The 21,642-nt window shown below is 43.5% G+C and overlaps 1 protein-coding gene and 2 pseudogenes across 11 annotated transcripts in view; 1 reads left to right on the plus strand and 2 right to left on the minus strand.

Moving 5' to 3' along the window:
• Positions 1 to 1,307: 1,307 nt before the first annotated feature.
• LOC105509451 lies at positions 1,308 to 2,561 on the minus strand (annotated as a pseudogene). The gene has a single exon (XR_001001442.1). The product of XR_001001442.1 is annotated as a glyceraldehyde-3-phosphate dehydrogenase pseudogene (transcript).
• Positions 2,562 to 8,652: 6,091 nt separating this feature from the next.
• The window catches only part of KRBOX4 (KRAB box domain containing 4), a 29,055-nt gene continuing 16,065 nt past the window's right edge, over positions 8,653 to 21,642 (plus strand). For 5 of the 10 annotated variants that reach the window (XM_011938673.1, XM_011938675.1, XM_011938682.1 and 2 more), the window contains exons 1-3: positions 8,653 to 9,133; positions 9,980 to 10,091; positions 12,206 to 12,250. In XM_011938673.1, the coding sequence (XP_011794063.1) occupies positions 12,236 to 12,250 (15 nt within the window). In that variant the 5' untranslated portion in view covers positions 8,653 to 9,133; positions 9,980 to 10,091; positions 12,206 to 12,235. Of the gene's footprint in view, positions 9,151 to 9,979; positions 10,092 to 12,205; positions 12,251 to 21,642 lie in introns of all 10 variants that reach the window. The other 5 variants (XM_011938676.1, XM_011938683.1, XM_011938674.1 and 2 more) reach the window with 4 other exon arrangements.
• Positions 16,633 to 21,088, minus strand: LOC105509490 (annotated as a pseudogene).

Below are 21,642 nucleotides of genomic sequence, written 5' to 3' on the forward strand. Positions count from 1 at the left end.
GCCTTACAGTTCTGTAGTCTCGGGAGCTGCCCCACTGCAATGACTCCACTAAGTAATACCCTAGGGGGGCTCTGTGGTGGCTCTACTGCTGTGACAAGTCTGCCTGGGTTGCCAGGCTATCCATTACATCCTTGAAATCTGACATGGCCCTATAGCTCTTACATTCTGAATGCCTGCAGAATTAGCATCATGTGGATGCCAGCAAGATTTACAGCTTGTACCTTCTGAAGTGGTAGGATGAGCCCTACCTGGGCCTTCTTGAGCCATGGCCACGTGACTGAGGAGCACTGTGCAGAACTCAGGGGGCAGAGTCCCAAGTTGGCACAGGGCAGTGAATGCTGAGGTCCTGCAGGGAACTCTCTGGAAACCCTACTTTCAAAATCCTAGCTTGCCTTTAAGATCTCCGAAATCCCTTTGGAGTCACTCTCCCACTATATTGATGAATAGAACTTTTTATCCATATTAATCTCTTTAGCAAACAGTGACTTGGCCACACCCTTAGTATTCTCTCTCAAACATCCTTTTTCATTCTTTACATGCCAGACTGGAAGTTTTACAAATCTTTCCATTCTGCTTCCCTTTTAATTATAAAAATTCTGCCTTTAAATCATTTGTTTTCTCTCATTTTACTGTGAACAGCCGAAAGAAGCCATGCAGCATGTTGAATGCTTTACTACATAGATATTTCTTCTGCCAGATATCCTAGTTCATCACTCTTATGTTCTGCTTTCCACAAAGTCTTAGGACATGAACACAATTCCACCAAAGTCTTCGCAACTGTATAGCAAGGATGGCCTTTACTCCAGTTTCCAATACTTTGTCCTTCAGTTCTGTCAGACCTCATTAGAATGGCTTTTACTGTCTGTATTTCTACCAACATTCTGATCACAACTGATATAGTTTGGATGTTGTCCCCTATAAATCACATGTTCAATTGTAATCCCTAATGTTGGAGGTGGGGCCTGGTGGGAGGTCATTGAATCATGGGGCTGGATTTCTCAGGAATGGTTTAGCATCATCTCCTTGGTGCTGTCCTTGTGATAGTGAGTTCTCACAAGATCTGGTTGTTTAAAAGTGTGTGACATCTTCACCCTTGCTATTTCTTGCCCCTGTTCTTACCACACGACATGCTTGCTCCCATTTTGCTTTCCACCATGAGTAAAAGCCCCCTGAGACCTCCCCAGAAGCCAAGCAGATGCTGGCACCATGCTTGTGCATCCTGCAGAACTGTGAGGCAATTACACTTCTTTTCTTTATAAATTACCCAATCTCAAGTATTTCTTTTCTTTTCTTTTCTTTTCTTTTCGCTGAGCACAGGGGACTTTACTGATGGTACACGACAAGGTTGGGCTCCCTAGGCCCCTCCCTCTTCAAGTGGTCTGCATGGAAACTGTGAGGAGGGGAGATTCAGTGTGGTGGGGGACTGAGTGTGGCAGGGACTCCCCAGCAGTGAGGGTCTCTCTCTTCCTCTTGTGCTCTCGCTGGGGCTGCTGGTCCAGGGATCTTACTCCTTGCAGGCCATGTGGGCCATGAGGTCCACCACCCTGTTGCTGTAGCCAAATTCATTGTCATACCAGAAAATGAGCTTGGCAAAGTGTTCGTTGAGGGCAATGCCAGCCCCAGCATCAAAGGTGGAAGAGTGGGTGTCGCTGTTGAAGTCAGAGGAGACCACCTGGTGCTCAGTTTAGCCTATGATGCCCTTGAGGGGGCCCTCCGACACCTGCTTCACCACCTTCTTGATATCATCATATTTGGCAGGTTTTTCCAGACGGCAGGTCAGGTCCACCACTGACACGTTGGCAGTGGGGACATGGAAGGCCATGCCAGTGAGCTTCCCATTCAGCTCAGGGATGACCTTTCCCACAGCCTTGGCAGCATCAGTAGAGGCAGGAACGATGTTCTGGAGAGCCCCGCGGCTATCACGCCACAGTTTCCCGGAGGGGCCATCCACAGTCTTCTGGGTGGCAGTGATGACGTGAACTGTGGTCATGAGTCCTTCCACGATACCAAAGTTGTCCTGGATGACCTTCACCAGGGGCGCTAAGCAGTTGGTGGTGCAGGAGGCATTGCTGACGACCTTGAGGCTGTTGTCATACTTCTCATGGTTCATGCCCATCATGAACATGGGGGCATCAGCAGAGGGGGCAGAGATGATGACCCTTTCAGCTTCCCCCTGCAAGTGAACCCCAGCCTTCTCCATGGTGGTGAAGATGCCAGTAGACTCCACAACATACTCAGTGCCAGCATCACCACACTTGATTTTGGAGGGATCTCGCTCCTCGAAGATGGTGATGGGATTTCCATTTAATGACAAGCTTCCCGTTCTCAGCCTTGATGGTGCCATGGAATTTGCCATGGGTGGAATCATACTGGAACATGTAGACTATGTAGTTGAGGTAAATGAAGGGGTCATTGATGGCAACAATATCCACTTTACCAGAGTTAAACGCAGCCCTGCTGACCAGGCACCCAATATGACCAAATCCGTTGACTCCGACCTTCACTTTCCCCATGGTGTCTCAGAGATGCGGCTGGCAATGCAAGAGAAGATGCAGCTGTCTGTTGAACAGGAGGAGCAGAAAGCCAGGTATTTCTTTACAGCAATGCAAGAATGACACAATACAATGGCCACTTAACTAATCTCTAAGAAGATTTAGGCTTTTGCTACAGCTCTTGTCTACTTCTGAGCCCTCACCAGAAATGACCTTTATGCTCCATTTACGGCAACCTAGGCTTTTTCTAGTCTGCTCTTTTAAATTCTTCCAGCCTCTAACCATTACCCAATTTCAAGGTGCTACCACATTTTAAGTATTTGTTATAACAATTGCCCCACTTCTCAGTACCAATTTTCTGTCTTAGTTCGTTCTATGCTGCTATAACAGAATACCACAGACTGGGTAATTTTTAGTTACCAGAATTTATTTGGGTCATGGTTCTGGAGTCTGGGAAGTCCAAGACTGAAGGGCCACATCACGTCTGATGAAGGCCTTTTCACTTTATCATAGCATAGCAGAAGACATCACAGAGGAGAGACAGAGCAAGAGAGGAGGACAAACTCATCCTTTACAAGAACTCCACTCCCACAGTAATGAACCCACTCCCACATTGATCCATTCATGAGGGCTTTGCCCTCATGACCTAATCACCTCTTAAACTGAAGGCCCCACCTAAACAATGTTCCACTGGGGATTAACTTTCCAACACATGAATTTTAGGGGACACATTTAAACCAGGGCCACAAGAATACTGGGGAGCATAAACTAGGGCTAACTTTATATCCAGGGAGTCTAGGACCTGGAAAAGAAAATTTCATGACACAAACTATTGTTGCTTGCCTCGGCAGCTGATGCCTCAGTTTGCAGTGACACTAGAGGGGTCTGCAGTCTTCTACTTCAGTTTGGAAGGAAGAAAAGGGAGACAAATCTTTCAACTTTAATGTGAATTTCAAAGATGCACAAGGTATTGTCTATTGACACTCCACAACATTCCCACTCTTATTCTCTTCCCTGGATTTCAGAGGCTGGAGGCCTTGAGACAATATTTCTCAGACTCCCTTGTGAATGCAATCTCTGAAGAAAATTTGGAAGAGAGAAGGGAGCTAGAAGCCATACTTTTCCTCTAGCAGGAAGAGCAGATGTGAGTTTTCACAGCACCCCGTTAAGCTCCTTTCTAAGCTAATCATGCTGGGGCCAATGGGATACTCATGCTATCAGCAATGGCTTTCTGCAGTTTTCTGACCTTTGGGTGGCAGAAACAATTTCCTGACCACGGTGATCCTGAAAGCTAGCTGTAAACCCTGAGCTATACTCGTCCATATTCTTTCTCACTTCCAGGAATGATGATGCCCAGAGCGCCTTGGAAGCCATTTTGAAGAGGGCAGAGATGACAACAGGCTGGGTCTACATGAAGGGACACTGCCTGTCAATATGGAATACCCACGGTTGATTCTTGTGTGAGCAAGAAAGAGATTGTATCTGAGCCATTAAATTTTGGGTCTAATCAGTAGTTTGACCTAACCATAGTAGTACAAAAGTTGTAGTATGCATCTAGCTACTGGCAGTTCCTAGAGTTTGTGGGCAGGCAACTGGGCTTACAAATGGTGTCTGAGCATCTGAGAGGTTGCTGTAGTTACATTTTCCCCAGGATGGTAGCTGCATGGGCAGGCAGATTTCTGAAAGGAACCATTTTGACCTTTCTCCTAGGCTCAGTACAGTTGGATCCTCCCGGGCAGCTAAATCACGTGTTCAGTACAGCATGGCGGGCAAGAAGACCTGGAATGAGGATCACCTTGTTTTTCTCCTGCAAAGTAATGAATAATGTGACACTGAACAATGCCCATTCCTTTACTACTGTTCTCCCCAGAAACCCTCATGCAATGGAGGAAGGAACGGGGGAGGGAGGAATATTGGCTGAGAAGTCAAGTGGAATGGGTCCTAGTTCCAGTCTGTTAATGACTCCCTGAAGAGTTTTTTCCCTCCTTGGGCCTCAGACTCTTCACCCCAGAAGGGAATTGTTAAGGGGTCTCAGAAGTGAGACTCAGAGAACACACCTGCTGTGTCTTTGTGTGTGTGTGGGTGTGGGTGTGTGTGTGTGTAGGTAGATACATGTTTAAGGAAATTCTCCTGCTTGGAAACCACAGCTGCTAAACCAGAGGGTTGCTCAAATCTTCTTTTGACTGAAAGCATAGCCTGAGGACCGGCAGTAATAGCATTGTCTGAGAGCTTGTTAGAAGTGCAGAATTTCAGGCCCTTTACGGAAGTATTGAATCAGAATCTCCAATTTAACAAGATCCTTAAGGGGATCCCAATGTGCATTCAAGTCTGAGATGCACTGCTCCAGAGGACCTGGGATAAGACAAATGTCAGCCTGAAAAAAGAATGAGATTTGAAGTCAGGAGACCTAGGTGTTAGTTTTAATTCTGCCCCTCACTGGCTGTCCAAATTGGGCAAGTCATGTAATCACCCTGATCCTTTTTTTGTAAATAGGGTGCTCTAATAACTACAGAATGGTGTCAAGATCAATGGTGTATGTTCTGGAGCCAAACTGTCTAACCTTAAATCCTGAGTTCATTTATCAGCTATGAAGCTTTTGGCGAGTTGCCTGATAGCTGTGAGCTTCAGTCTCTTTATCTGTAAGATAGGGTATCATAATAATGACAGACATTGAGAATTTTTAAATGGGCTGGGTGCGGTGGTTCATGCCTGTAATCCCAGCACTTCGGGAAACTGAGGCGGGCTGATCACCTGAGGTCAGGAGTTCAAGACCAGCCTGGCCAACATGGCAAAACCCCGTCTCTACTAAAAATACAAAAATTAGCTGGGCACGGTGGCACGCGCCTGTAATCCCAGCTACTCGGGAGGCTGAGGCAGGAGAATCGCTTGAATCCAGGAGGTGGAGGTTGCAGTGAGTCGAGATCACACCACTGCACTTCAGCCTGGGTGACAGAGTGAAACTCTGTATTAAAGAAAAAGATTTTAAAACGAAGTAATTAATGTAAATCACATAGCACAAGGCCTGGCATCATCTAAATTCACTGTACATCTTACTATACTCTCACTTCCTGTACTATTTTTCAAGAACAGAAAGAGATCTCTAAAATAGAGCCACCTGGAGGCTAGCTGAAGACTCCTACCTTTGGTGTTTACCATAGTATACATAATTCTCAACAATGGGCACAGTCGCTCAAAGACTGGAGCTCTAACCTCTGAACCACCAGACAGGCATGAGATTGGCTTCATGATATTATCTTAGGCAATCAACCAGTTCCCTTGCGTGTATGCCCCACTCCTTTGTTGTCCATTCCAGTTACACTCAACTCTAGATACTCCCTTCCCTGTGAAAATCCACAGAGCAGCCATATACAGAGCAGCACCATCCAGGTAGGAGATGACCACTTGTAACTGGCTTTCCTTTCCCTACAGGAACTCACACAGTTCAAAAAATGGAATGTCATCAAGGCATTGCCTGGTGGGCCTGTTGCCACACTTACTGGAGGGAAAGGATCTAGGAAGAGGGAGGTTCCAGGGACCATCAGCAACATGCCAAACCACAGCAAGAAATCAAGCATGATTCAGCTCCTGCCCACTGCAATTACTCAGAACCTCTGCCCTTCAGATGTGGAAAAAGCCCAGCAGTGCCTTGCAGTAACTGCTGCTGAGGTCTGGAACTTCCTGACAACCTTGCAAGTCCTTTGATAAGGGGAGGCTCAAACTGGATTTCAGAAGGCCCACCGCACCAGGATGACTGAAACAAACTGTGGACTGGGTATCAATGCAAATAATATTGTAGCATCAGGAATAAAATAAATTTCAACTCAATAAGAAGCCTAACTTATGCATTTAAAAATGTCTGCAGGTAGATATAAGTAGTGATCCTGGGCAAAGTTGGTGCCAGGCACAGGCACACCTGTGCAAGGAAATGGCAAAAGGGAAGCCCACAGTATGGAAAAGTCCAAAAGGGGCACCAGCATGTTCCATAGTGTGGGAGAGAGGAAAATGAAAACACCATTTACTAGGTGCCTGCCAAGGGCTATTTCTGGGCCTGCAGCTCTAAAGATGTTCCTCTGAACAAAACAGGAGCCATCTAGGACAGGTGGTGCTTGGCTATGACAACGAGGAGGGAACTTAAGTCCAACGGGTCAGTAAGTGATGGATTTGAGTCTTCTCTTCTACTGGATTAGTAGATCCCAACAGTCAACACGGTGGGGGTTGGAAAAACTTTCCTGTGTTTCATGATACCCGAATGCCAATGTCACGAATGGCAAATGCTAGCATCCCAATAACGGTGTGCCCTTCATGAAACCCCATCCAGAGATTCAGCCCCTTCTCCTAATGTTCAAGCACCTGTTCCTGCAGAATCGGGATATGAAGAGAGGCTGGCAAAGGCCACAAACCAGGTACTTCTGCAGCTTGCGGGAGGGCGGAGGTTGGGGTGGTTTCTATGCTGTCCACAGGACACTGTCACACTAACTCTATTAATCCTTTCCTACCTAGAGATAATGATACGAGAAAAGAAAGTTATCAGTTCACCTCTCCTCTAGAAATAAATAGGGTGGTGTCTCTGAACCTGGCCATCGTTAACAGATGCAAATAAAATACAGAGTGGGCAATAATGCAATGCACATACGCCCAAGACAAAGCGGGCTGGCACAAATAAGGAAAGGGGCTTCATTTCTGAAAATACCAGCTCCACTTAACACTGGATACTCTCCTGCCTATGGAAATCCACAGGAGCAGTTGCAGAGAGCACAGCATGTTTCATAGTGTCGGGAGAGGACAGTGAAAACTGACATTTACCAGGTGCCTGCCATGGGCTATTCCTGGGCTTGAGGCTCTAAAGATGTTCCTTTGAATAATAACAGCAGCCATCTAGGATAAGTGGTCCTCAGCTGTGGGAGAAAAGGGGGAAATGAGGCCCAAGAAGCTAGTAAGTGGTGGATTCCAGTCTTCTCTTCCAATGGATTATTAGACACCAATGTCCCAAGCAGGGTGTTCCTTAATTTTTGAATACTAACATCATGAATAGCAAATGCTGGCATGGCAATAAAAGCGTGCCCTGCATCTGGTCACATCTAAAACATCAGTCCCTTCTCTTTCTGAAGAAATACCTGTTCCTGCAGAATCAGGATATGGAGAGATGCTGGTCAGGGCCACAGACCAGGTGCTTTCGCAGTTTGCAGTTTATTGTCCTCAGGACACTATCATACTATTAGCCCTTTCCTGCCTAGTGATAGTGATGTCTGAAAAGAATGTTATCAGTTCACCTCTCCTCTAAAAACAAATAGGTTGGTATCTCTAAACCTGGCCATCAGCAACACATACATATGAAATTCTGAATGAGCAATAATTCACTGCTCACATACCCAAGGGAAAACAGGTTCTTTTCCTAGGACTTGTACAGGAGGCTTAGACAGGGTGACTTCCCAGGGGATGGCTGTACTGAGTTTGCAAATTTGGGCTGAGACTCATTCAAACTACCTGGGGAGTGCAAGTTAACCTGCAGAGGAGAAAGATAAAAAGGAGAAAGACCCATGTTCAAATGGAAATTAAATACATATCTGATGGATTCCATGATCAGCTTTGACACTTTCATCTATAAACAGTGTCTGGAACCAGTTGGCTCCAGCACAGAAGGGACTGCTTTGTACCTGGTGGAGACCCTGCCATACCTGACCCAAGGAAGCCTGCTTGGTGACCAGGCAGCCACAGAAGGATGAAGAATACACTTGGTCTGTTTCCCCCAGGTCCAGACAGGAAACAGAAAACTTTCCTCAAGGCTACTACAGGCCTTTTTAGGGGACCATGTTGCCACTGGCTGGCAATCTCAGAGAAAACACCTCTCTGCTATTTACAGTGCGTTTTCAAAAAAGTAAAATCCAGATTCTCCCAGGGGTCTAGGATCTCAGGAATTGGAGCCCCTCTATTGAGTAGAGAAAAATCAGAATGAGGGTTTCTTTCCTCATTTCAAGAGATTGCTGGCTCTGCAGCCCAGCTCAAAAGCGCATCCTCCAGGCCACTCCCCCGCCTGAGCCAGACCCCTTGCTCTCATGACTCTCTGAGCGCCAGCCCCATGGTCGGGTTCCCTGAGACCCGCCTGGACCTTAGATGGCCGCGCCTCCGAGCGCTATTGACGCCGGAGGCGCGACTCTTTTTCCTATTCCCAGGAGGGGAAAAAAGCGGGAACAATGGCTTTCGGGACAGAGGGACGCGAACACCCAATGCCGCAGCGACTGGGAGGGTCGCGATGCAGGAGAACGAAGTGGGAGAAGGGGCACTTCGGCCTCCCCGCGGCCAGGAGGTAGGCCGCTGGAAAGTCCGCTCGCCTCTCGCCGCCAAGGGATGACCCCCTGGGCCTTTTGTACCACTCGCCACGGAAAATGGTCACACGCTTTCGTCCCCAAACCGAACACTATGGGAAACACAGGGCCCCTGGAAGCCGCCACGTTGGCCATTGGCGGTGGCGCACCCACCCCCGTGCTACTGCGCGTGCGCGGCGCTGCGACACACTCCGACCCCGTCCCGCGTTCCCAGGGGGCGGTGGGAAGCGGAAGTGCTCGGCTGACCCGGGCGGGCGGTTCCTAGTTCACACTAGCTGTTGTTGTCGGCCTCTGAGGTTTCAGGCTCTTGGCGGTGAAGTAAAAGGGACGCGGAGGTGGTGATAGTTTTGATGGGGGACGGGGGTTGACGGGACCATGGGGTCATGGGACGCCTTTGTGGGTGACAGGGTGGCTCTACAGCCTAGCTCAAAAGCCCATCCTCCAGGACACTTCCCCGCCTGAGACAGACCCCTTGCTCTCAGGACCCTCTGAGCCAGGACCAGGGTCGGGTTCCCTGAGACCCGCAGGCCTGTGGGTGTGAGTGTTGGGGGCGAGGTTCGGGGCCAGCAAGTGACTGATTGATTGAGTCACTCGGCCCCTGTTTCCTGAGCTCCTAAAAATGCCAGGCAACCTTGGAAATGTTTCACATTAATCTTCACAGGAGCCCTGTGAGGTGTTACGATGATTATTTTCATGTTACAGAGAGAAAATGGCTCAGTGTGGCTTGGCAACCTGTCCAAAGTCACGTAGGTAGCAAACCCGAGGAATCCTTTTTCATTTCCTGTGCTTTGTTTATCATGTTTATTGTTTCCTGTGTGTCTCCCCCGCTAGACTAGAAACTCTGCAGGAGCTGGGACTTTGAGATTTTGTTCACTGATGTATTTCCAGCACGGAGAACGGGCTCATGGAAGGCACTCATTTCTTCAGTGAATAAAAGTGGCACAGCAGTCAATCAGTTGGTTCCAAAGCCCCGACTCAGGAAGGCAGGGTTTTCGTCACTGGGGATAATTGAGCTGTGCATGAATGTTAATTAACTCTTAAAGCTAGAATGAGGCGTTGTCCCTCTTCTGTTGGGTAAAATCCTTTGGGTTTTACTCAACTTCACTGCATGGAAGGGAGCATAGGTGTTGCTAATTCAATCTCCTCTGGTCATTGTGTTTCAAGGGTCAGAGTGCAGACCTGAGACCACTGCTACGCCGACTTCAGACTCCAGTTTATCTGTGCCCCGGCTTCCTCACTTAGTCTCAGAAGACTTAGGCTGAGGCCCCAGGAGGAGGTGAGTTCCCTGGGTCACAGGCAGAGATCTGGTGCTATAGTGATGGCCTCAGCTGGGGTGTGTTTGTCTCTGAATCCCTTGGTCCTGCCGCCTTGGACATAAGAGAGGTACACTGAGCTGAGGCGAGTTGGAGGAGAAGCCTCAGCCCAGAGTCCAGACCCAGATCCTCAGGGCAGAGAAAGGAGATTCACAGGACAGCAGGTCCTAGAAGAGCTGGACCCGTAGTGACCTTTGTCCCTCACTTCTGCTGAGACAGAGCAAACTGGCTCAACTTCCAGGTGCCATCGAGGACCATGTGACAGTGCAGTTTGATTCCTACTGGAGGAGGGACAGGTGAAAGTCACAGGTGAATGGAGGCATGGGTGCCTTCCATGGGGCAGGTGCCCTGCTGTAGTGGCTGCAAAGGCAGGATGAGGCTGGGAAGGATCACAGCCAGTCACAGAGGATTGGCCTCTCCTAGCACACCTATTTGTGCACCCACACACTTCCTTCTCTTGCCATTGGCGTTTTCTGAATTTGAGTCAGCCCCACATCATCAACCAGGCACCTGCTTCCAGGGGAAATGCGAGTGTCCCTTCATCCTGACCAAAGTGCAGAAAATATGTTTTTAGTTTATAGAATTTCAGAGTAGTCTCTAGGTATGCTGTCATCCAGCTCTGCTGCCTTATTTCAATGTTTAATGAAAGTGGGCTGGGTGACATGACCTGCTAAGCTACACCAAGCTGAACCCTGTTACCTTGATACTGTCGCAGTAATTGCTGCAGTATGCAATGGTTGCTCTGCACAGAAGCTCCTTGCTGGAACTTTCTTTTGAAAAACTGTCAAAGAAGGAGGAGCCTGGTAATCAAAATGCAAATTGTGAGAAAGGAGGAAGTGGTGGGGTGGGAACAGGGTAGGTGGCCAGTTAAAGAGGCAGATGCAGGGGAGCAGGCACAGTGGTTTTCAGCCCCTCACAGAACTGACAGTGCTGTGCTGTTACCACCCAGCCCCACACCTCTCCTCCCCTGCAGCCCTCTGAGCCCTTGTTGGCCTCCTTCCTCCAAACCACATCAAGAGGTCCTACTCATACACACTTGCAGAGGGTCTTTTCACCTGTAGGACTCAGTGTGATGAGGTAATTTTTAATAATTTTTCATTTTTGTTTTACTAGTGATATTCTTTATCAAAAATTGAGAAAATGCAAATAAAAGAAAATTGAAATCACCACTCAATAGTAACCAATATCAGCATTTTAATAAATCCTCTGAGATGTCATATATGTGCATATTGATTATCAAAAATGAGATCACACTGCACTTGCTTTCTTGGAAGCTGCTTTTAAACACATTGGGAACTAAAAACAAATTCCATAGCATTTTGAAAGCCTGTTCCATATACCTGCTTTTGCATGTGTCATATTTTTTAACTGTGTCCTCTTTGCTGGACATTTAGTTGCTTCCAATTTTTTTGTTTGTTTATTTGTTTTTTGTTTAGACAGAGATTCCCTCTGTCGCCCAGGCTGGAGTGCAGTGGTGCCATCTTGGCTCACTGTAACCTCCCCTTCCTGGGCTCAAGTGATCCTCCCACCTAGCCTTCAGAGTAGCAGGGACTACAGGTATGTGCTATCATGTCTGGCTAAGTTTTGTAGAGATGTGGTTTCGCCATGTTGCCCAGGCTGGTGTCGAACTCCTGGGCTCCAGTGATCCGCCCACATCGGCCTCCCAAAGTGCTGGGATAATAAGCATGAGCCTCTGCACGTGCTGCTTCCACATATTAATATTTTAATGGTAGAAATGACTACAGTTAACATTCTTTCAACTTTTCCACATTTAGAATTGTTTCATTATGACAAATGTCTAGGAATAGAACTCTTAAGATAAAGGAGATGTTAATTGTAACTGGTTTCTAAAGTAGATATCTTTAGACACAGGTCATACATCTGTCCAGTAAGGGAAACAAAATTTCATTTGCAAAACCTACATGATCTTAGTAGAGTTTCATGGAAACAGCTGGAGCTACCAGGTCATGTTTTTAGATCATTCTCCCCAGGGTACAAGGGTAATTATTATCAGGATGGTAATGGTGGTCTAATGGCTGTACCTACCGAGTGTACTCTCCTAATTTTGCCTTTATAGATCTCCATCCTTTATCCAGAGCAGAACAGGATGGCCATGTCCCAGGTGAGTTCCTAATTTACCCATACTTTGTTTCCAGTGAAATTGAGGCAAGGTTTGGAATCTATATAGTAGACTTGAAAATACCAATTATCCCCTCTTCTCTGGCTGTTTTCTGTTCAACTTGTTCTCAGCCTCTGGTTTCTCTAATCCTTCCCCTCACCAGGAGAGAGGAAAGACAAAAAGATTCCTCTCTGGACTTCTTGTTCTTTTTTTTCTTTTTTTTTTCTTTTTCTTTTTTTTTTTTTTTTGAGACAGAGGCTCACTCGGAGTGCAGTGGCGCAATCTCAGCTTGCTGCAACCTCCACCTTCTGGGTTCAAGTAATTCTCCTGCCTCAGCCTTCCGAGTAGCTGGGATTACAGGTGCCCACCACCACGCCTGGCTAATTTTTGTATTTTTAGTAGAGACAGGGTTTCACCATGTTGGCCAGGCTGGTTTTGAACTCCTGACCTCAAGTGATTCCCCCACCTCGGCCTCCAAAGTGCTGGGATTACAGGCGTGAGCAACCATGCTCTCTACTTGTTCTTCTGAGAACTGTACCTCATCTTCTCTTCATTTCCTTCTCACAGAAGATTGTTTAAATACATAGGTTCATCTTGCTTTTTCCTCTTTCTTCATTTCTAGATCACTTGGTCTTTTCATCATTCATATTTATGATAATAACATTGTGCATAATGTTTTGATGTGCATAGAAAAAACTAGTAGCCCAAAGGATTCTATCTTTCTCCCCCCAGTACCATGTTCCTGGTCAGAGAAGTCCATTGTTAACGGTTGGGTTAAATGGTGGGGTAGATGCATTTGTATCAATTTAAGGAACTAAACACATATGCATCTGTATTGTTTTTATGCTTTTACACAAATGGCATCATACTCCCATACCCATCTTGCCTTTTGCACCTGATTACTTTCTGGGTGGTGTCCCTTGTCGATATATAAAGATTGTTTCAATTTCTATTTCATAGTATGGATGTATTAATATCATGTAACTTTATGGATATTTAAGTTTTTAATTTCTTTTTACTATTGTATACAGTGCCTCGTGAACAACTTTCTCTGTATCTACTCGTTCTATAGTACCAGTGTTTATGGAGGTTATACCTGGTAGTCGGGTTTTGACTAAAAGGTACTGAGATTAAATTTGCCCTCTGAAATCCTTCATAATTACTCCTTTCACTAAATGTAAAGACCAGATAATTTCTGTGTTCCAATTTTCTAGGCTATTAAAGATGAAAAGTCACCCGGTTCATTTTGTGAAGCCACTTAACCTGAAATTTGAGGAAGGTACTACAAAAAAGAAAATCATAGACCAGTTTCCCTTAAGAATATAAATGTCAAAATATTAAAAATATTCTGAATAGAACATTAACAAATTGCATTGGGCTTTTCAAAAGCAATGGATGCATGTGGTAAAAAAATTCAAACAAAAGCTTTGTTCGACAACAAAAAGTTTTTTGTGGATTTTGTTTTTTGAGCAGGGTCTGGCTCTATCCCCCAAGCTGAAGTGCAGTGGGGCAATTTCAGCTCACTGCAACCTCCGCCTCCCAGACTCAACAATCCTCCCACCTCAGCTTCCCAAGTAGCTGGGGCTACAGACACATGCCACCATGCCCAGCCAATTTTTGTATTTTTTATAGGGATGGAGTTTTGCCATGTTGCCCAGGCTGGTCTTGAACTCATGAATCTCTTTCTCTGCTTATGCACAATCACTCGTTCTCTCCTGCATGTGCTCTCTCTCTCTTTTTTCTCTCTTTAACAAGTTACAGTACATCCTGGTCTTTCTGGTCCTTTTTTTTTTTTTAATGATCTTTTCATTTGTGTTAACTGTACAGCAGGGTTTCTCAGTGTGGCACTATTGACATTTTGGTTGAGGTCATTATTTGTCGTGGGTTGCCTTCCTGTGCGTTGTATATGTAGCAGCATCCTTGGACTCTCTACTAGATGCCAGTAGTGCTCCCTCCTCCAGTGTTGGCAACCAAAATATCTCTTGTCACTGTCAAATATTCCCTGAGGAATAAAATTATCCAGTGTTTAAAACCAGTAGCCTACCCCTTTTACAAAAATGGCTGCTTGATATTTCATTTGATGGTAATACCACTATTACCTTTCTCCTAATAATAGATATTTAGGATATTCCTAGTCTTTTACTACCATAAACAACATAGCAGTGTATAGTAGATTCCCATTGTGTGCATGTGAGAACATTTATAGGATAACTTTCTAGATATGAAGTTTCTAGGTCAAAGTTTATGCATCTTGAATTTTGATTCAGAACTGTCAGTTGCCTTCCAAATAGGATGTACTGATTTGCATTGCTGGCAACATTATAATGCCTTTTCCTATAAATGGGAAATCACAGTGTATTATCTGCTATGATTTTTGCCATTGTGAGGGACAAAAGAGTAGTGCATTTTAATTCGCTTTGCTTGATTTGAGTGTCTTTTTTCATTTTTAACCACCATTTGTACTTTTTTCTTTCAAATATTTATTCTAGTCATTTGCCCCCTTTTCTCTTGGGTGTGGAATTACTTTGATTGCTGGATGTTAGCTCCTTGGGTTAACTTAAGCAAATGAGATCTCTGTCATATATGTTGTCAATATTTTTCATAGTTTATTATTTGCTTTGATTTGTCTTATACCTCTTGGGGAGTGGACACAACGTGTTTTTAATGTCTCATTTTACAATCTTTTGTGGCTTGTAGAGTTCTTGTATTGCTTATATAGGATTCTGTGAGTTGAGATTTTAAAAATGGCATTTCAGTTATGTGGAAAAAATGGTGACTGAATGATGGTGGCACCGGTGAGTCTCCGTCTGGATGGAAAGAAAGTTAAACTCTTCTTCTTTTTTTTTTTTTTATTATACTTTAAGTTCTAGGGTACATGTGCACAACGTGCAGGTTTGTTACATATGTATACATGTGCCATGTTGGTGTGCTGCACCCATTAACTCATCATTTACATTAGGTATATCTCCTAATGCCATCCCTCCCCGCCCCTTCCCCACAATAGGACCCAGTGTGTGATGATCCCCTTCCTGTGTCCAAGTGATCTCATTGTTCAATTCCCACCTATGAGTGAGAACATGCGGTGTTTGGTTTTCTGTTCTTGCAATAGTTTGCTGAGAATGATGGTTTCCAGCTGCATCCATGAACTCATCCTTTTTTACGGCTGCATAGTATTCCATGGTGTATATGTGCCACATTTTCTTAATCCAGTCTGTCACTGATGGACATTTGGGTTGATTCCAAGTCTTTGCTATTGTGAATAGTGCCGCAATAAACATACGTGTGCATGTGTCTTTATAGTAGCATGACTTATAATCCTTTGGGTATAATCCCAGTAATGGGATGGCTGGGTCAAATGGTATTTCTAGTTCTAGATCCTTGAGGAATCGCCACACTGTTTTCCACAATGGTTGAACTAGTTTACACTCCCACCAATGGTGTAAAAGTGTTCCTATTTCTCCACATCCTCTCCAGCACCTGTTGTTTCCTGATTTTTTAATGATTGCCATTCTAACTGGTGTGAGATGGTATCTCATTGTGGTTTTGATTTGCATTTCTCTGATGGCGAGTGATGATGAGCGTTTTTTCATGTGTCTGTTGGCTGTATGAATGTCTTCTTTTGAGAAGTGTCTGTTCATATCCTTTGCCCAGAAAGTTAAACTCTTCTACATCATATAAAAGTGAATTCCAGATTGATCAAATACCTAAATATATATTTGAAAAATTAGGTGAAAATGTAAGAGGATATTGGCATAACCTTGCTTAGTGCAAGAAACTTTTTTTTAATGGTACAGTGTTTTTCTTTTAATGATCATTGGGACATCTTAAAATTCACTACTAAGTACACACATAAATAAGGAAACATAAGAAATGTCATAACCCAAGTGCTTTTGAAACTACTTCTTAGTTCCAAGCCCCAGCATGTATCAATTGTATGAATTAATTTTTTTTTATTCAGACCCTGGATCTTTGTTTTAAGACTAGTATAAACAAAAATAAAATATAAACAACTTGGTATTAACATAATAGCTGTAGTTATTAACTGCAAGAATACAGTAAAAAAGAGTCATACTAAATGTTAATGTTCTTGTAACAGAATTATCCATATCACCTTATGGTAGCAAATTCTGGCAAGAAATGATCATTCCTTTCTTATTAAAAATACTTATTTCCAAGATTGATCAGTTATACCACAAATAAAACCACAGTTTATTCAATGCAGCCCTTACCTTTCTCTTTTTTTTTTTTTTTTTCTGAAAGATCTGCCATTTACAGGGAACTACTAATTTCAGATCAGTTACTCAAACCAGGGTTATTCCTGTAAATTTACATCTTAACTTTATATATAGTAGATGTACACTCATATTCCCTCTCCAGTCTTGAAGCTAAACACTTTCACAAAAGAAACAACCTAAAATCACTTCATGTGAATCTTGGTTCTTACTTTTCTTCTACCTCATTTGTTCTTCCTCCTCATCACCAAAATTCTCTTCCTGCATGATGGTAAAGGAGAGAGATCTAACAGCCACCTCTACAGCAAGGCCATCGGTGAAGGTAAAATCCAGTGACAGCTGTAGCCATGCCAGCCTCTGCTTAATGGAAGTCTGTAAGGACTCCCTGGGAGAGTAGTGGCCAGAATGCCTCCATCTGCTTGAGATTTATCTTCACCTTCACATTGGTAACGCATTCTCTCTTCTGCTCCTTGGAGGAAGACTTCATTTGCAGAATTGTCTTTATTTTTACCCTCTAGAGCAAGCTTGTCCAACCCACGGCCCCAGGCCACATGCAGCCCAGGACAGCTTTGCATGCAGCCCAACACAATTGTAAACTTTCTTAAAACGTTACAAGATTTTTGGCTGGATGTGGTGGCTCATGCCTGTAATCCCAGCACTTTGGGAGGCCGAGGCAGGCGGATCGCAAGTTCAGGAGTTTGAGACCAGCCTGACCAACATGGCGAAACCCTGTCTCTACTAAAAATACAAAAATTAGCGAAGCATGGTGGTGCGTGCCTGTAATACCAGCTACTCAGGAGGCTGAGGCAGGAGAATTTGCTTGAATCTGGGAGGCAGAGGTTGCAGTGAGCCAAGATCATGCCACTGTACTCCAGCCTGGGCGATAGAGCGAGACTCTGTCTCAAAAAAACAAAAACAAAAAACAAACAAAAAACAACAAAAAAACTATGAGATTTTGTTGCAGTTTTTTTTTTTCTTTAAGCTTATCAGCTGTCATTATTGTTAGTGTATTTTATGTGTGGCCCAAGACAGTTCTTCCAGTGTGGCCCAGGGAAGCCAAAAGATTGGACACCCCTGCTCTAGAGAGTTCACATAAATACTCAGTCCTACTTATTTCATTGTCACTTGTGGAGTGTTTACTATTTTCCTTTTCAGTATCATTTTTACTGACTTTTCCTGTATCTGAATTCGCTGATGGTTCTGAATTACTTGTGGGTTCCACTGGGTTTACAGGAGACAAGGATTTCAACACAGCATGATCACTAAGTAGAGGTTACAACCACTTGTGCCTTTCTGCCTCTGAAGCTTTAAATCCCAGCACAGATTTTAATTCTTGGAGCACCCTCTTGGATTCTTCATGCTTATGCTTCTGTCTTTCTTTGTCTTCTTGAGACAAGTAATAAAAATCATCCTTTCTGCAATCACTGTCAATATCTGTATCACCTACATAAGCTTTAAGTCCTATTCATCCTTCTCAGGGAGTGGATCTTTGTCTGCAGTGTGTAGAGTAGGCTGCATCAAAGGTACCACTGTACAGTGTGGGTTGTCACACACTACCTGAGGCTTGCCTTTTTTTAATCTGTATTTCTTCATAGCAGTTTGTCCACCTGAGAAATGGCCTCTTCCCAGCAATTGTTGCTTGTTTAAACATGGGGCTGAATCAACTTTAATTTCTGTTCTAGGATTTGATAAGCCTCTGACACTGTTCTTGTGTTTCTTTCATACAAATAAGCTTTTCAAATGTATCTTTGAGAATTATTACCTTATTTAGTAATGCTTTCACATGGAGCTGCAAGTTGCACACTGCTGTGTGAACGTCATTCAGTTCTTTTGACTTCTGTTGAGTTTTGGATAAACACTGGTACTGACTGATGTGTTTGAAAATGCTGAGTTTCAAAGTACTGATAGAATTCAGAGTTGCACTTAAGCTCTTTCAAACAGGCATAGTAAGCATGAGGTAGACCTTGAGTCAAATCAGATAAGATATGATGGGCAAAAGTGCTGAAGTTAAGTAAAGGCCCAGGAGATGAACTGGCTATAGAAAGTAATAAGGCTAACCGTCTGAAGAATTCTGAACTCTGCCACCCAGAGTTGGAACAAAACCTTCAATGTAGGGAGGCTGAAGTCATCTGTAAAGTTAGGTGCTTCCTCTTCTGAAATCTACTCTTCACTAAGTCCAAGGCCTAGCTCCTTAAAAGGCATGACACAGATATAGCTGGTTACATTGTCACTTTCAGAGTTTAGGGGGTAGTTTTTTAGCATCCATAGGATAGATAGCCTTGCTGCTTGGAAGTTCTGAAGACAGCTTTCCAGAGACTGATGAGGTACTGAGTAGGATGCTGTCTAGCTTTATTAAATGGGATAAATAATCATTTATTATTATTAATCATGCAACAATAATAATTCAATATATTTTTAAATTATATAATTTATAAATATTTATGAATTATATGATTTATTAATTATAAGTTTAATAATTATTAATCATTTAATAAATTATTCCACTTATTAAATGGGATAAAGCACTGACCCTGTCAAGCAAAAGTATAAATCCTCTGGAAATCACTTCAGTTTCTTGAATGAGACATAAAGCTTTTCTTACAAGGTTAGTAATAGCTCAGCTATTTGCTGCCATATCTTCCAAATGAACATTGTATTTTTTTCAGGTCACTTGTAGTTCGGCTGTCCTCCATACTCTCAAAGCTCTTGGCCAGGAAGATACAGTCCGCCAAATGGGAAGCATAACGAGCAAACTAATGAAGGCAAATAGCATTGAGACATCCCAAATATTAGGGGTTGCCAGGGAGCAAAGTGTTGCAAGGTATCCACTTTCCTGTTGTTGCGATTGCCCTGCAGACAGGATACTGGAATCAAGTAGCTCAGTGAGCTCCACATCCTCTTGAAACAGGACTTCCTGTTACAGGATGGTATGTAATGAGTTGAGTTGGAATCCAGTATTCAACTTGTGAAGTAAGTCATCTTTCTTACTGCGCTGAGAAAAAACCCAGCTTTTGGTGGTTTTAGCCACTTTTAACAGAATGCGTTGCTTAATAACCCATTCCCTGAGCATGGCAGTAAGTGGAGTTTATGTTCATTGAGTGATTACTGAATCCCAGGTATTTTGGTAGGACTCTTGTGGGAAGCTTTTGTTGTCCCTCTGTGGTGCATTTTTCCATTTTTGGTGACAACGTATTTCAAAGTCTTGTGTGTCCCAGATCCTGTAAGTACTGATAAAGCAGAGAATTCCAAATGCTACCTCCTTGTCAAACTCCGGTGTTATCCTTCTTTGCCATGCCACCCACTTCAGCACGATGGGAAATCAGAAGAAACATTTGTAATGAAGATGGGAAACCTAGAAACCATAACGAGAAAGATTGTCAGATTAAACTGTATTAAAATGTTAAAACCCGTAGAGTCAAAAGACATATTTGAAGCTGAGAGAAAATATATGCAATGCATATGATATGCAAAGGATTCATATATAGAAAATGAAAAAGGATGAAAGAAGACACAAAATGTGGTGGACACATAGACAAAAAGATAAGGCAAGCAATTTCTGAGAAAAAAGTGTGATGCCATTTGCAAAGATGTTTACTGTCCCCAGTTTTTAAGCCAGGAAAACAGGGCTGATTTTCATTCCGCCCTTTCTGTTGCATTCCAACAAATGAACCCAGTTTCAGCCCTTCTACTGTTTGCCTTTCAGAATTTTTTTTGTTTTATATATATACAAAACCACGACATTTTGTATAGGTTGTTTTTAATGAAAATATGCTCCTACTATGCTTTTCTGTTTTGGGGTTTTTGTTTTTTGTTTGTTTTTTTTTGAGATGGAGTCTTGCTCTGTCGCCCAGGCTGGAGTGCAGTGGCACAATCGGCTCACCGCGACCTCCACCTCCCAGGTGCAAGCGATTCTCCTGCTCAGCCTCCTGAGTAGCTGGGATTACAGGCATATGCCACCATGCCCAGCTAATTTTTGTATTTTTAGTAGAGACGACGTTTCACCATGTTGGCCAGTCTGGTGTCGAACTCCTGACCTCAAGTGATCCACCTACCTTGGCCTTTCAAAGTGCTGGGATTACAGGCATGAGCCACCACACCTGGCCCCGACATTAGAAATTTCTAAGCACAATGAAAATCTTAAAAATTATCAAACATCCATATCAAAGTGAGAAAAATATTTGAAGTATACATAACAATGATCTACCTTCTTTTATACACTAAAATTCTAACAAATCATTGAAGATCACACCTAATATATAGCTGAAAGAATATGAAATGTATGTAGAATAGTATACCATGTATCATACTTCATATTCTTAAACATTAAAAAGGTTGATAACAGTTAGTACAGTCAAGTATGTAGAAAAAACACCAAAGAAGTTATAAACTGTATATGGCATTTTGTGGTAGAACAGTTGATTTACATATATCAACATTTACATTGCAGATACCCTTAACACAGTAATGCCCTTTCTAGAATTTTACCCTAGAGCTTTAATATATCAATAAGACAAGACAACCCAACAGAATGAAGACTCATAGCAACAGAAATATTAGTGGCCTCGAAACATACAAAAAGATTATAATCCTCACTAAAACTCACATACATGCTGTCATTTATCTGTAAGAGTGGTAAACTTTGAACAGATAGGTAAGAGTCACTGTGGATGAGAGTACTGGCTGGTTGACAGGTAATTTGGCTGTACTTATTAAAGATCTTTTTCTTATTTTAATCAGCAGTTGCATTGATAGGACTCCATCCTAGTGAAATATTTATATGTCCACAAAGATTTCCAAGGCAGTTCTATTCATACTAGCAAAAAGTAGAAGGAGAAAGCCCTAAGCGTCCCATGTTCCTGAGAATCCAGTAATGGTAGAATGACAGCTATACTACCAGGTGGCATTGCTTATGATAAAAATGACCCCTGATTGGTAAACAAACTTCACGTGGACGAGGAGGACCAGAGAGTAGTTAAATTGCCACATCCATACTCTGGAACTGTCATGATAAAAATTGACTGATATGTAAGAATGTCTGGGATAATTTTGTCTAAGTGAAAAAAATCAAAGTCCAGAAAAGCATAGTAGGAGCAGCCGGGCATGGTGACTCACATCTGTAATCCCAGCATTTTGGGCGGCCAAGGCGGGTGGATCACCTGAGGT

The sequence above is a fragment of the Colobus angolensis genome, unplaced genomic scaffold (assembly GCF_000951035.1).
Source record: "Colobus angolensis palliatus isolate OR3802 unplaced genomic scaffold, Cang.pa_1.0 Scaffold176, whole genome shotgun sequence".
In the NCBI taxonomy this organism is placed as follows: domain Eukaryota; kingdom Metazoa; phylum Chordata; class Mammalia; order Primates; family Cercopithecidae; genus Colobus; species Colobus angolensis.